The following is an 11,825-nucleotide window of genomic DNA, read 5'->3' as shown; positions in this document are numbered from 1 at the left end:
ATTGGAAGGAAACGCAACTCAATACGGGTAACAGACTACAGCTCATGTGATATCAATGTATGACGAGTTATCGCCCTATCTCCAGCAGTACTCCATATATCTCCGAAAGACCCATACGAATCGGACGTTTTCTATATGACTTCAACCACCGCCTGTGCACGTCGAACCACAAAGCTTAGTGAAGCAACCCGTCGGCCTCAAGCTGGGCGCAGTACTTGCGGAACAGTTTTACAGACCGCGCACGAAGACGTTTGCCATATGTGGTCATAAGAAGGAAAGTGAGAACTTGAAGAAAGGCAACGACGGCGGCCAGCGTGTAGGCGTTACGGAGACCCATATTGGTGATCCAGGGTGTGATGCCGTAGTTGATGCCAAAGAGCATGTTGTTGCGAAGCAGAACGACTGTCACAATGGCCTCGCCGCTGAGAGCCCGGTACGAGTCGATGCAGTAGCTGTAGCAGACCTGGGCGCCGACGACGGTGGCAAACGAGATGAAGCCCATGGCGATGACAGGGCCGATCCAGTGGACCTTGTAGTAGGCGCCGAGGCCCCAGAGCAGCTGGCTGCCGGGTGCAATGACGACGAGGGGCAGGAGCAACCAGAGACGGTGCTCTGGTTCAAAAACGCCGTTGTTGCGGCGGGCCATGCGTACAATAAACCGGTCACCAAATACGCCGACATAGAGATAGCTGCGATATGCATTAGCGGGGACGGAGATCATGGTGGGCCCGACGAAGATGATGTTGAATGGGGAATGAACGGGGGACAGACCCAATAAAGGAAAAGATAATGGGCGAGACAAACGGCACACCGAGCATCAGGGTCGAAAAACCGTAAGATCCACTCATGATACTCGATTCGGTACCGTTTAGAAAGCTGAGCCACATCTGGTAGCAGCCAACGCCCGTGCCGCAGAAGACCACGACTGGCAGCTGCATGTAGAGAAGAGGCCGCGTGACTTGGCGGAAGAGGCTCATGGTAGTGACAACCTTGGTGGTGTGACGGTCAAAAAGGCGTAGCTTGGCCCAGTAGCTCTTTTTGGTGTAAGACATGGCGCCCTGGCCATGGGAAGGCGAAGCAAAGAGCTTGGGCACCTCGTCGCCGTGACTTGCACCGGCACCGGCAATGTCCTTGTCGACGTTTGTAGCGGCTGATACTGGAGCGTCAAAATTGTCACCGACGGTCTTTTCATTGTGAATGGGAACGTCCTCGGTCGAGGTCTGGTCGCGCGTCCAGTTGGTTTCTTCCATAAAGAAGAATAGGAAGAGGAACGACACGGCATTGTAGATGGCACACCAGTACTGGTATTGTTAGTGGAGCATTATTCATCGTGATGCAGGGATGCATTACGTAGAGGGACGACGTACTAAGACCCATTTCCATCCCTGTCCAGCGGCAATAAAGGCAGCAATTAATGGGGCAATGCTGTTGGCAATGTAAAGAGCGAGTACATAAATCGTGAGATATTTTCCACGCTCATGGGTGAACCACTGGCTCGTTAGTTAGGCCCAGATGAGAATAAAAAAGAATAATGGAGAGCCACGCACAATGTCGGTCATGGAAATTTCGCAAAGACCCTCGACGGGAGCACCAAAAAAGCCCTGGAGGGTCTTGCTGGCAATCCACTGCCCTTTGTTGGTGGTAAACGGGGCCCAAATCATGACGGCCTACAGGATGCGTTTGTTTTTGTCAGGCTACTTCGCGTTGTCTGCAGCGCCATGAGAACTATACGTACGACAGTGCACAAAACACTCAATAGGTAGGCCAGTCGTTTGCCGTAGGCAAGACCAAGAGGTTGCCAAACAAGACATCCCCAGCCAAACGAGAGAAACTACAACGATGTCAGCGTCTATTGTACTTGCTTTTATATTGTCAATTTTTGCTTGTTGCCTTTGCAGCGGTTTCTCACCATGTAACCAGTGCCCGCATTGAGCTCATCAACCGACAGATTGGTCGCTTCTGAAATGGGTTCCAGGACAGAGTAGATTGCCGCCGAAGAAATGCAGATTGTCATGGCGTAGCTGTGTTGTAAGCATTTATTCTAACGTATTTAATGACAACAAATAAAGAAATGAATGATAGTGCGGTCTTTGGCATACACAAACATGCACAGCGTCGACAGCAGTTTCCGGCGGTAGGACCAGTTGAGCGGATCGTCCGCATGACTTGACGGCTTGGGATGCAATACAATGTCCCGCTCCTGCCGCCGACCATGATCGGGATTCAGCTCCCAGGCGACATCGACAAGGTGGATGGTGCCGGGAACGAATGTGTCGTGTACTTCTGCCATTCTGGGGATGGGCGCGAGACGAGGAAAAAAAACAGAAGAAGACAATAAAATCAAACAACTGGTGCGACGGGGAGACAATCGGTGGATGACAAACTGACGGAGAGAACAAGCGGGTACACGGACTAGGCATGTCATGTCATAGGACGGCCGCTTCAATGTGGAACAGCCGTTGTCGGGATGACATGGCTAAATATGTAATGTGAACCTTTCATTGTCCGCCTAAAAAATGCCCACTACGTTGCCCACATTGCGATGCAAACTAATCCGAGTCTGGTAAGAGTCGCGCGCGATGGCGGACGTCGAGCTATCTTGGTCTATGGCTAGTTTCGACAAGAGATACGCGGGGACAGGCAACAGTTGTAAAACGAACGAACCGGGGTATAAATCCACGTTTTGCATGGCCCGATATGGACTTCAGACAGTCGTGAAAGAAGTCAAGATGTCTCATCTACACTAACCCACTAAAACCACACGACAACGTATACACCTTAGACCGCATCTACCAAAATGGCCGCTACCGCCGCAAAGTACAACCCGTTTGCCGGGTTTACTGATAACGAAGACGAGGCCATTGCTACGGGCATTGGTGCCCGCAAGGTCGTTGCCGGTGACATCCCGCCCATCACCCAAATTCCCGTGGTGGACCTGGCCGGCGCCTTTTCGGACGACATTGCCGCTCGGCGCAAGGTTGCCGCAGAGGTTTACACGGCCTGCTCGCAAATTGGCTTTTTCTACATCAAGAACCACGGCGTCGACCTGGACCTCATCGCCAAGTGTCAAAAGGCCGGCCTCTGCTTCTTCCAGGACCAGACACACGAGCAAAAGATGGAACTCAGCATGAGCCGCAACCCGACGGAGTACTTTGGCTACGCTCCCAAGGCCGGCACCATGCCTGACGGGGCCATCAAACGGCGCATGTACGAGACCATCCATTGGGGTTACGAGGCCGAGCTGGACCCCGAGGCAACGGGGCCGTGGGACTCGAGCTACAACTTCTACCCACCCGACGACACCATGCCCGGTTTCCGTGACCTGATGCGCGAGTACTATGGCGCCATCATGGTGCTTGCGCGGCGACTGCTCAAGATCCTGGCCCTGGGTCTGCAGCTAGATGAAGACTACTTTGATCAGTTCACCAAACACCCCAACGTCATGCTGGCGCTCAACTACTACGAAGCCGCCGCGCCGCAGAACCCGGAAGGCTCCGGCATCTTTGCCCACAGCGACCTCGAGGTGTTTACGATCCTGTGCCAGGACGAGGTCAAGTCGCTCGAGGTGCTGTCCAACACGGGCAAATGGCTGCCCGCAAACCCAATTCCGGGCCACTTTGTCGTGAACGTCGGCGACACGCTGAGCATGTGGACCAACGGCCTGCTGCAGTCGACCATCCACCGGGCGTACAACATCGAGGGAAAGACACGGCTGTCGATGCCGTTTTTCTTTGGGGCCGACAACGAGGCCGTCATCGAGGCGTTTCCGTCGTGCGTCACTGCGGACAATCCGGCACGCTTCAACCCCATCCAGATAGGCAGCTACCACAAAGAGCGAATCCACCTGCAGTATCCTGAGGGCAAGGCCGTGGCCCCAAAGGCGGTAGTGATCAAGTCGGGGTAGAAAGGGACAGTGTCCCGGTATGTAGTCGTTCAGATAACAATGGAGCAAGGTGCATTGAAGTTACAGTAGCCCAAACCTGTGTACGTCGTATCTTAGCACTGTGCGTGACTCTTGCCAGATTGGGCAAGATACCCGTCTGGCGCCATACTCCAGCCCTTCACGGTTATATCCTCGTGCGCGGTCTGGATTTATCGATTCCATCTGCCCTGCTATCATGGACAACAGCCTTGACTGCGCCTGCCAATCTATCAGCCAGAAGCTGCTCGGTACTGAGAATCCAGCTAGCCACACCGCAATGGCAGATCTGCTCCCAACCCCATCCGAACAACATGTTCTAGAATCGTTCCGCCTTGCCGGCAGAGTCGCCATCGTCACAGGTAACTAAGCAGACCCACGCGACTATTTCCAGTCGAATCATCAATCCATTTCCTTGTAGTGCTGACAAGGTCACCGTCTTCTCCGACAGGTGGTTCGCGTGGCATTGGCCTGGCAGTGGCCGTTGCGATCGCCGAGGCCGGCGCAGACGTAGCCATCGTGTACAATACAGCCAGGGATGCAGATACTACGGCGGTATGGCTGAGTTACACGCACAGTGTCCGATGCAAGGCCTATCAGTGCAACATTTCCGATGCGACTGCCGTAGATGCTATGGTCGACCGGGTCGTCGCTGATTTTGGCAGGCTGGATATTATGGTCGCCAACGCCGGCGTTGCCCATGACTACCCAGCGGAAACAACGACGCCGGAGCGCCTGGCGCAGACAATGCGTGTCAATTTTGACGGCAGCCTGTGGTGTGCACGAAAGGCTACGCAGCTGTGGCAGGCCACGGGCCAGTATGGCAACATCATCTTTACGACGAGCATGAGCGCCAGCATCGTCAACGTGCCCGACAAGCAGGCCGTGTACAACGCCTCCAAGGCCGCTCTGGTTCACCTGGCCAAAAGCTTGTCCATTGAGTGGCTCGGCACCTGCCGGGTCAACTGCATCAGCCCTGGCTACATTGCCACCGAAATGCTGGACTCGATTCCAGCCGACACGCAAAAGACGTGGATCGATCTTACGCCGGCCAAGCGGATGGGTCTGGCGCACGAGCTGAAAGGGGTGAGTATCAGAACACAATGCCGTGTATGTGCAGAACACAATCACTGACAGATCTGCGTCCAGGCATACGTCTTCTGCGCCTCAGATGCGTCAAGCTTTATGACAGGGGCTAACATTATCATTGACGGAGGATACACAGTCGTTTGAGAGGTCATACGTAGTTCACTCAATATCATGGTATTTTCACAAAGCAAAAGCAGCAAGTCATGATAAGATTAGCTCCCATCCCATCTCTTGCAGGATCTTCCACCAAAAGCGCCTGGCCGTCTTCCCCGTCGAATCTGTCTGCTGCCAAATCATCACCAGCGCATCACGAGCCCGCGTAATGTTGCCAATAGCAACGCTTTTCTCCAACAGAAACAGCCGGTCGAGCACAAAATAGCGCTGCCGTGGGTTGCCAGTCTCACAGCCGGCGATGAACAGCGGCAGAGTGAGCGCGGCAAACTCGCAGTGGGCGCCAACAGGGAGCGTTTCCAGCATGTCCAGACAGCCGTCCACGGCGCGGGCTTTGGCGTACGGGAGGCCGTCGATGAGAGCGCGCCACTCGGCTGGCTCAACGTCAATAAGGGTGCTCTCTGCGTACTCAATCATGGCGTGCAGAAATACAAAGGCAGCATAGCGGATGCGCTGGGCGACAAACAGCAACCGCCCGATCTGGGCCATGGTGACGCCAGCTGGACATGGCTGTTCTCCTAGCTGGATATTGGACGATCCAAGCGTAGTGACACTACGCAATAAGTCAGTAGAGGGCAATGATTCGTTCTGTTGCAGATAAATGCATTCTCGATCAACAACGGCGTCGATGGGACGTACATTGTGTTGACCTGGGCAGAAAATTGAGAAAAGCTGGTAATGGACTGTTTCTCCACTTGCCCTGCTAGTTCAGAGATGGAGCGGCAGGCGCACAGAAGATAGTAGGAACATCCAGAGTACGGATCAATAAAGAAGGACGGGGAGGTCTCGTCGTCCAGGGCGTCATCCGGGCCATCGCTCTCGTCTGCGCCGTCCGTCTGCATCCACACGCTGGCATTCGTGATGCTCCCCACAGTTCGGTGGTAGCGGATAAAACTCGATATATATTGCCGACAGTCGACGCCTATCGCATCCGTGCCGCCACAGGATTGGAACATGTTCTCTAGACCGCGCAGGTGCCCATTCCAGTGCCGCACGCTGCCGTGGATGATCTCGTACTTGCAGAGCAATATGGCTGTGAACAAGGACGTGTCGTCCAGCAGAAGCCGGCCACACATCCGCGTAACGCATGTTTCGAGCGACGTCCTCAGCCACGCCGTAGCCTTGCTGTAAAATCGGGCCGCGGCCATGGAGAATGTGAGGCGTGTGTCCGGATCCGCCTGGCGGGCCCGGTGGCACGCTGACACAGCACACATCGCGTGCAGGACGCCGGTTGACTGCAACGCACGCGGTAAAAAGAGGCATCGTAACGGATTCTGTGGGCCAGCGTCCATGTTCAGCAGCTGGCGGGCACCCTGGTCGTAGAGGTACTGAATGTAGAAGACATCCTGGTCGCTAAACTGGGGGAATGTGGGAAGGAGGTGCGGCTCGGACGACGGCGACAACCCAGTACTGGTGCCATCTACCTGACGTAACCACTCGGAGCTGATATCGGCTATGTAGCGCGCTGCGTCGGACGTATATTTGGCTGCGTCAACTGCAGCATTAACTGTAGCATCGGGGACGGTGTTGTTGCTGACATTGTCTGTAACAACATCTCGGATAGTATCGTCAGAGATTTCTCCGTCTGCGGACACTTCGGTGTCGGCAGTGCCGCAGGGTGCGTCATCTACAGCAGAACTGATTCCCAATGCATCTGCCGCTGGTATTGTTGATATTTCATAATGCGTAATGACGTCGTCTTCCATTAAACCCAGAAGTCGGGTACAGTTCTCTGGTGACGCCATGCCGCAGATAGCCGGAGTTTGACTGGGTTCGGTCTGACTTGAATGTGGCGAACCGGGGGCTGTAACACCATCGGGGTGATCATTTTCGTCTCCATGGTCATCACGCATTGGTGAGTCGGCAATAGGGCTGCCAAGTCGCGAAAGTGGGAGAGGCGACAGGAGCAGAGACTGCCATTGCGAGTGACCGGGTGATAGCAGGGCTCGGTAGAAGGAGTACTCGGCGATTTCCTGCTCAGAACCGCCACTCGATTCCGGTGCCTCCACGACCACCGGTGACGCCCTCTTCTTGGGTCGATCTGTGGACGACTTGGGCGGCGGTACAGGGCAGCCGCGAATGGCCTGCGCAACAAACGGCTGCTGATAGCCCTCGCAGGGCTTCCCGCGACGGGTGCAGTTGACGCAGCCTGGCCGGCCCTGGTCGCACTTCTTCCGCCTCCGTTTACATGTCACGCAGCCTGTGCGGCTCCAGGAGGGCGCAGCACGGGGTGCACGGCCTGGTTTTGCAACCTTTGCTACCTGTACTGGTTGGGCGTCCACTTGCGGCATTGTGTATACAGTATGTGCGGAGTTTGTGGTCGTGGTCGCGGTTTCCGTGCTTCGATTTAGCTGTTACCAAATCCAGACATGGCTATCGCATGGTCTTCTATGTTGGGAGGTTCTTGCGCCGAGACAGAAGGAGCGGGGAACCATTGCGGAGGGCAGTATAGTTGACATGCAGCTGCTCCACTGCGATGGCTCCAAACGCCTATTCCGTAACAGGCAACACTCGCGCGCGTTATCTGCACCCAGCGATCTGGCTAATGATAAGCGCCATACTAACAACAGTCGAGTCGACGTCAGATCTTTGCCGGGCACGGTTATATATCGTGGAGGTGCTCATTGGCAGACGGACCTTGTATTGGAGCCGGCACTGTAACACGTTTGCGAGCACATCACGCAATGCTTCCAACCGCCGCTGACATCAAACCTCATTACCAACAGCGGATCAAGCATGCACTGTCCATCCTAGAGCAGAGTCTGCCACGGGACTCCATCCTCCCGGAGCTCCCAGCAGTGGACACGTTAGACGTAACTGACGTCCCGCGGACATGTGGCCTCTTGACCGACTGGGAGATTGAGGTCACGGAGCGCTACGATGCCACGGCACTTGTTGACCTGCTGGCTACGCGCAAGATTACGGCCGTGGCACTGCTGCATGCGTTTCGCAAGCGAGCTTCGATTGCACATCAGCTGGTAGGGCATTTCCTTCTGTTTTATGCGTTGTGTGAGCCCGGTTTGGACATGGAACCTAATTAGCTGAAAGACAAACTGCCTGACGGAGCTCTTGCCCGAAGCCATTACTGCTGCCGAAGCAGCAGATGCGCACATTGCCGAGACTGGGAAGCCACTGGGGCCACTGCATGGCCTGCCCGTCTCCCTGAAGGAGCAGATTGCCGTGTCCGGCCATGCCACCCACGCGGCGTTTGTTGCCTGGATTGACAACGAGACGCAGCGCGATGCCCACCTTACCGCCAGCCTCAAGGCCATGGGCGCAATCGTGTTTTCCCGCACTGCCCAGCCGCAGTCGTTTATGCACCTGGAAACGTCCAACAACATTTACGGTGCCACCGTTCACGCGCGCGACCGCACACGCACGGCCGGCGGCAGCAGCGGTGGCGAGACGGCGCTGCTGTCCATGCACGCTACGCCGCTGGGATTTGGCGGCGACATTGGCGGCTCGATCCGGGCACCATCGTCACTCAACGGCGTATGGGGCTTTAAGCCGAGCGTCGGGCGTGTCAGCGGGTCTGGTGTTGTGGTGCCATCGCCCGGCTGCGACTCAATCCACGGCACCCTGGGTGCGTTCACAAGATCTCTAAGGGACCTGAATCTATTTCACGGCGCGTATTCCGCAACTAAGCCGTGGATAGACGATCCGTCACTCCTGCCCTATGCTGTCTCCGTAGAGTCATCTACGCCACTACGACAACCTCTGCGCATTGGCATTATGAACACAGACGACGTCGTTACTCCCTTACCTCCCGTCCAGGTGGTCCTCGAAAAGGTTGTTACTAAGCTACGCACCAGTCCTCTGGTGGAAGTCGTGCCATTCAAGCCACTGGACCACGACGTTGCGTGGAAGGTCATTACAGCCAACTATTGGGAAGACGGCGGCGCCAAGATTCGTGAGTTGTGTGCCGAAAGCGGTGAAGGGCTTAGACCACTCACCCAGTGGATGATGGACGAGTGCCGCGCCAATGAAGCGGCCTTGGGCTCGACCACGCAAGACCGCAGGGCCGCTCGCGATGCCTTCCGTGCACGGTACTCTGAGCATTGGAGCGCTGCCAACGTCGACGTTGTGATTGCACCCGTGACCACCAGCACAGCACCGCCGCTCGACACGTCGCGCTACTGGGGCTATACAGCTATATGGAACTTAGTAGACTACCCTGCCCTCGCATTTCCTGCCTCGGACATGGTGGGGGGCTATGGTGAAGACTTGTCCGCGCGCGTCTACGAGCCACGGAACGACACAGAAGTATATCTTTTCGAGCACTACAACCCACAGGATTCTCAAAATATGCCGGTAGGCTTGCAGATCGTGACGCGGAAGTGGATGGACAGTGAGTGCTTGGCTGCAGCCGAGATTATTGAGAAGCTTCTAGTAGGGTCGTCATAGTAGATGGATAATGGTTCCAGGGTAGTCGAAATCATGGCAAGGTGTGGTGGGCCGAACATAAAACCACGTATCCAAACCTAACATACAAAATAAACCTACCACTACAAGACAAACCGGATGAGAATTTTTTTGTTAGGAGACAGGGGTCTGTCGGATTTAAATGTTCCCTACAAAACGGGGGGTCCATTCTGATCTGATTTAATTAAATCGGATGAGAAATAAATCGACGACGAGACGTCGTACGAGGATGCAGTCGACGGGAAAATGAAGAGAATAGCGACGCGACACTGTCTGTTAATTGACGATGTCGTACGATAAGTTGTTGTTAAGTAACAACGGATTGTAATTTATAAAGGTTAGGGTTAAAAAGTGGAGTGGGCGACGACACCGTTATCGTAATAAGATAACGATAAGATAACGATAAGAATACATTGGACGATAACAATATTAACAGAACGAGCGAGACAAAGACCGTACGGTGTAAAAGAAAAGGATAAGGGACATTTAAAATGGTAGGAAAGAAAAGTAAGGGTAGTAAAAGGACTAGGTTGATTCGTACGGAAGATACGTTTAAATATAAGAAGGACGTGTTAGGTGTCAGACGTTACACTAGATCGTACGGAAAAGAGTTCCGTTCGTATAATAGACACGGCGACGTCGAACGAGAATCGAGAATAGACCGGTATACATTTCTTATAATACGAACTAGTTCTTCCGTATACGACCTAATATATAACCTAATAGTTATATACCGTGTCGTACTTTTTATAAAAGGGAACAAAGAGACAAGGCCGGCGTTCGATTCTAACTAAAGTCTCTCTCTTTTTAATTCTTCCTTTTTATCGTTTCTTTTTTTTCTTTCGGTCGGCCCGTCGTCTTTACTTTAACGTCCCGTACAATACACCGGGAGAGTATTCTTCGTTTTTATCCACCGACGACGTACCGTACACGGTGGTATAAAAAAAGGGCTTTCCTAGGGAAGACGGAACTAAGTAAAAGTAAGAAGTAAATAACGGGCGACGTGTATAGTTCGAAAAATGTTATAATCGATTCGAGGCCGAAGGTTACGAATCAAGTGACTAGGCTTATATAATAAAACGAGGTGTGGTTAGTCCCCAGTCACACGTTAACGTCACGTTTACGAAAGGCTATTCTCCTTAAATAATAAGACTCTTTTCTTCCTTTTAAAAAGAAGGGGTAAGAATTAGTCTTTATTATAATATATACTTACCTTCGCCCTCGAAAACTAACGCTTTTATTAATTAATTTATCGTAAAGACTTATCCTACAACTATTTATAACAATTTTAATTTTTCTTTTTACGGATACTTTTTTATAATAGTTGAAAGAAGAGAAACGATAAACCTACCCTCCGTCGGGTCGAACCGAGTTACCCGTTCTTACTTACGAGGCCTTACGAGTCTCTTATACGTAAACGTCGACCTTATCCTTAAAGACTTTAACTTATAACTTACGGTCGAGGGCCCGGTCGAATCTTTAAAAACTAAAGTAGTAATAATAATGTTAATTAATAGTAAAGAGAGAGAAGAAGGTAGTAAAATTAACACTATTACGGAAGAGTAAGTAAAAGAGAAAAATAACGAAGAAAGGACGTTAAAAAAAAAAGTTAATAACGTTCGAAAGGAAACGAACTTTTAAAGAAAGGATTACGGTTTTAAAGGACGTGAGACGTTAACGAGTCCTTTACCGGAACGAGAAGACTAAAGATAAATCCACCATATCCCTTTCTTTAACCCCGTTATTTAAAGAAAATTCTTCTTAGTTAAATAATAACTTAAAAGTCGACGAAAAAACGTAAAAGGGGTGTAAATCGAAAGATTTAAAGATACGACTATTACTTAAGGTTTACGGGAACTATTCCACTTTTAAAGATCGAGAATTCTAAATCTTAGAATTAAAAATAATATTTAAGGTTAAACCGTATAAATTCTCGAATCCTCGTAACCGAGTCGTCGTCGTTTATAACTATATAAATAAACCGTTTAAAAGGTAGTGGAACTAGTATATATATAACGTTAAGGATCTCGAAAAGTGTTAGTGACTCGAACTTAGTTAGGGTTAGTTAGGGTTAGGGTTAGGGTCAGGGTTAGTTAGGGTTAGTTAGTTAGGGTTAGTTAGGGTTAGGGTTAGTTAGGGTTAGTTAGGGTTAGTTAGGGTTAGGGTTAGTTAGGGTTAGGGTTAGGGTTAGGGTTAGTTAGGGTTAGTTAGGGTTAGTTAGGGT

At 52.1% G+C, this 11,825-nt stretch overlaps 4 protein-coding genes across 4 annotated transcripts; 3 read left to right on the top strand and 1 right to left on the bottom strand.

Annotated features, from left to right (window-relative positions):
• Positions 1–175: 175 nt before the first annotated feature.
• On the bottom strand, positions 176–2,290 carry SPSK_00015 (MFS transporter; the record flags this gene model as incomplete). Its single annotated transcript, XM_016726998.1, has 7 exons — positions 176–689; positions 772–1,301; positions 1,368–1,490; positions 1,548–1,667; positions 1,736–1,831; positions 1,910–2,021; positions 2,100–2,290. 7 exons carry the CDS (start codon positions 2,288–2,290, stop codon positions 176–178), a joined length of 1,686 nt encoding a protein of 561 aa, XP_016582475.1.
• Positions 2,291–2,797: 507 nt separating this feature from the next.
• On the top strand, positions 2,798–3,904 carry SPSK_00044 (2OG-Fe(II) oxygenase family oxidoreductase; the record flags this gene model as incomplete). The annotated part of the gene is made up of 1 exon (XM_016727025.1): positions 2,798–3,904. The coding sequence occupies one exon, from the start codon at positions 2,798–2,800 to the stop codon at positions 3,902–3,904; it is 1,107 nt and encodes a 368-aa protein (XP_016582474.1).
• A 295-nt stretch (positions 3,905–4,199) lies between these two features.
• SPSK_10284 (oxidoreductase, short chain dehydrogenase/reductase family) lies at positions 4,200–5,701 on the top strand (the record flags this gene model as incomplete). Its single annotated transcript, XM_016736768.1, has 3 exons — positions 4,200–4,281; positions 4,341–5,005; positions 5,246–5,701. The coding sequence occupies 3 exons, from the start codon at positions 4,200–4,202 to the stop codon at positions 5,699–5,701; spliced, it is 1,203 nt and encodes a 400-aa protein (XP_016582473.1).
• A 2,162-nt stretch (positions 5,702–7,863) lies between these two features.
• SPSK_00026 (amidase) lies at positions 7,864–9,583 on the top strand (the record flags this gene model as incomplete). Its single annotated transcript, XM_016727009.1, has 2 exons — positions 7,864–8,157; positions 8,228–9,583. The coding sequence occupies 2 exons, from the start codon at positions 7,864–7,866 to the stop codon at positions 9,581–9,583; spliced, it is 1,650 nt and encodes a 549-aa protein (XP_016582472.1).
• Between the last annotated feature and the right edge of the window lie 2,242 nt (positions 9,584–11,825).

This window comes from Sporothrix schenckii (genome assembly GCF_000961545.1).
Source record: "Sporothrix schenckii 1099-18 chromosome Unknown Cont51, whole genome shotgun sequence".
Taxonomy (NCBI): Eukaryota; Fungi; Ascomycota; class Sordariomycetes; order Ophiostomatales; family Ophiostomataceae; genus Sporothrix; species Sporothrix schenckii.
This window is presented reverse-complemented; position numbering and strand designations above follow the sequence as displayed.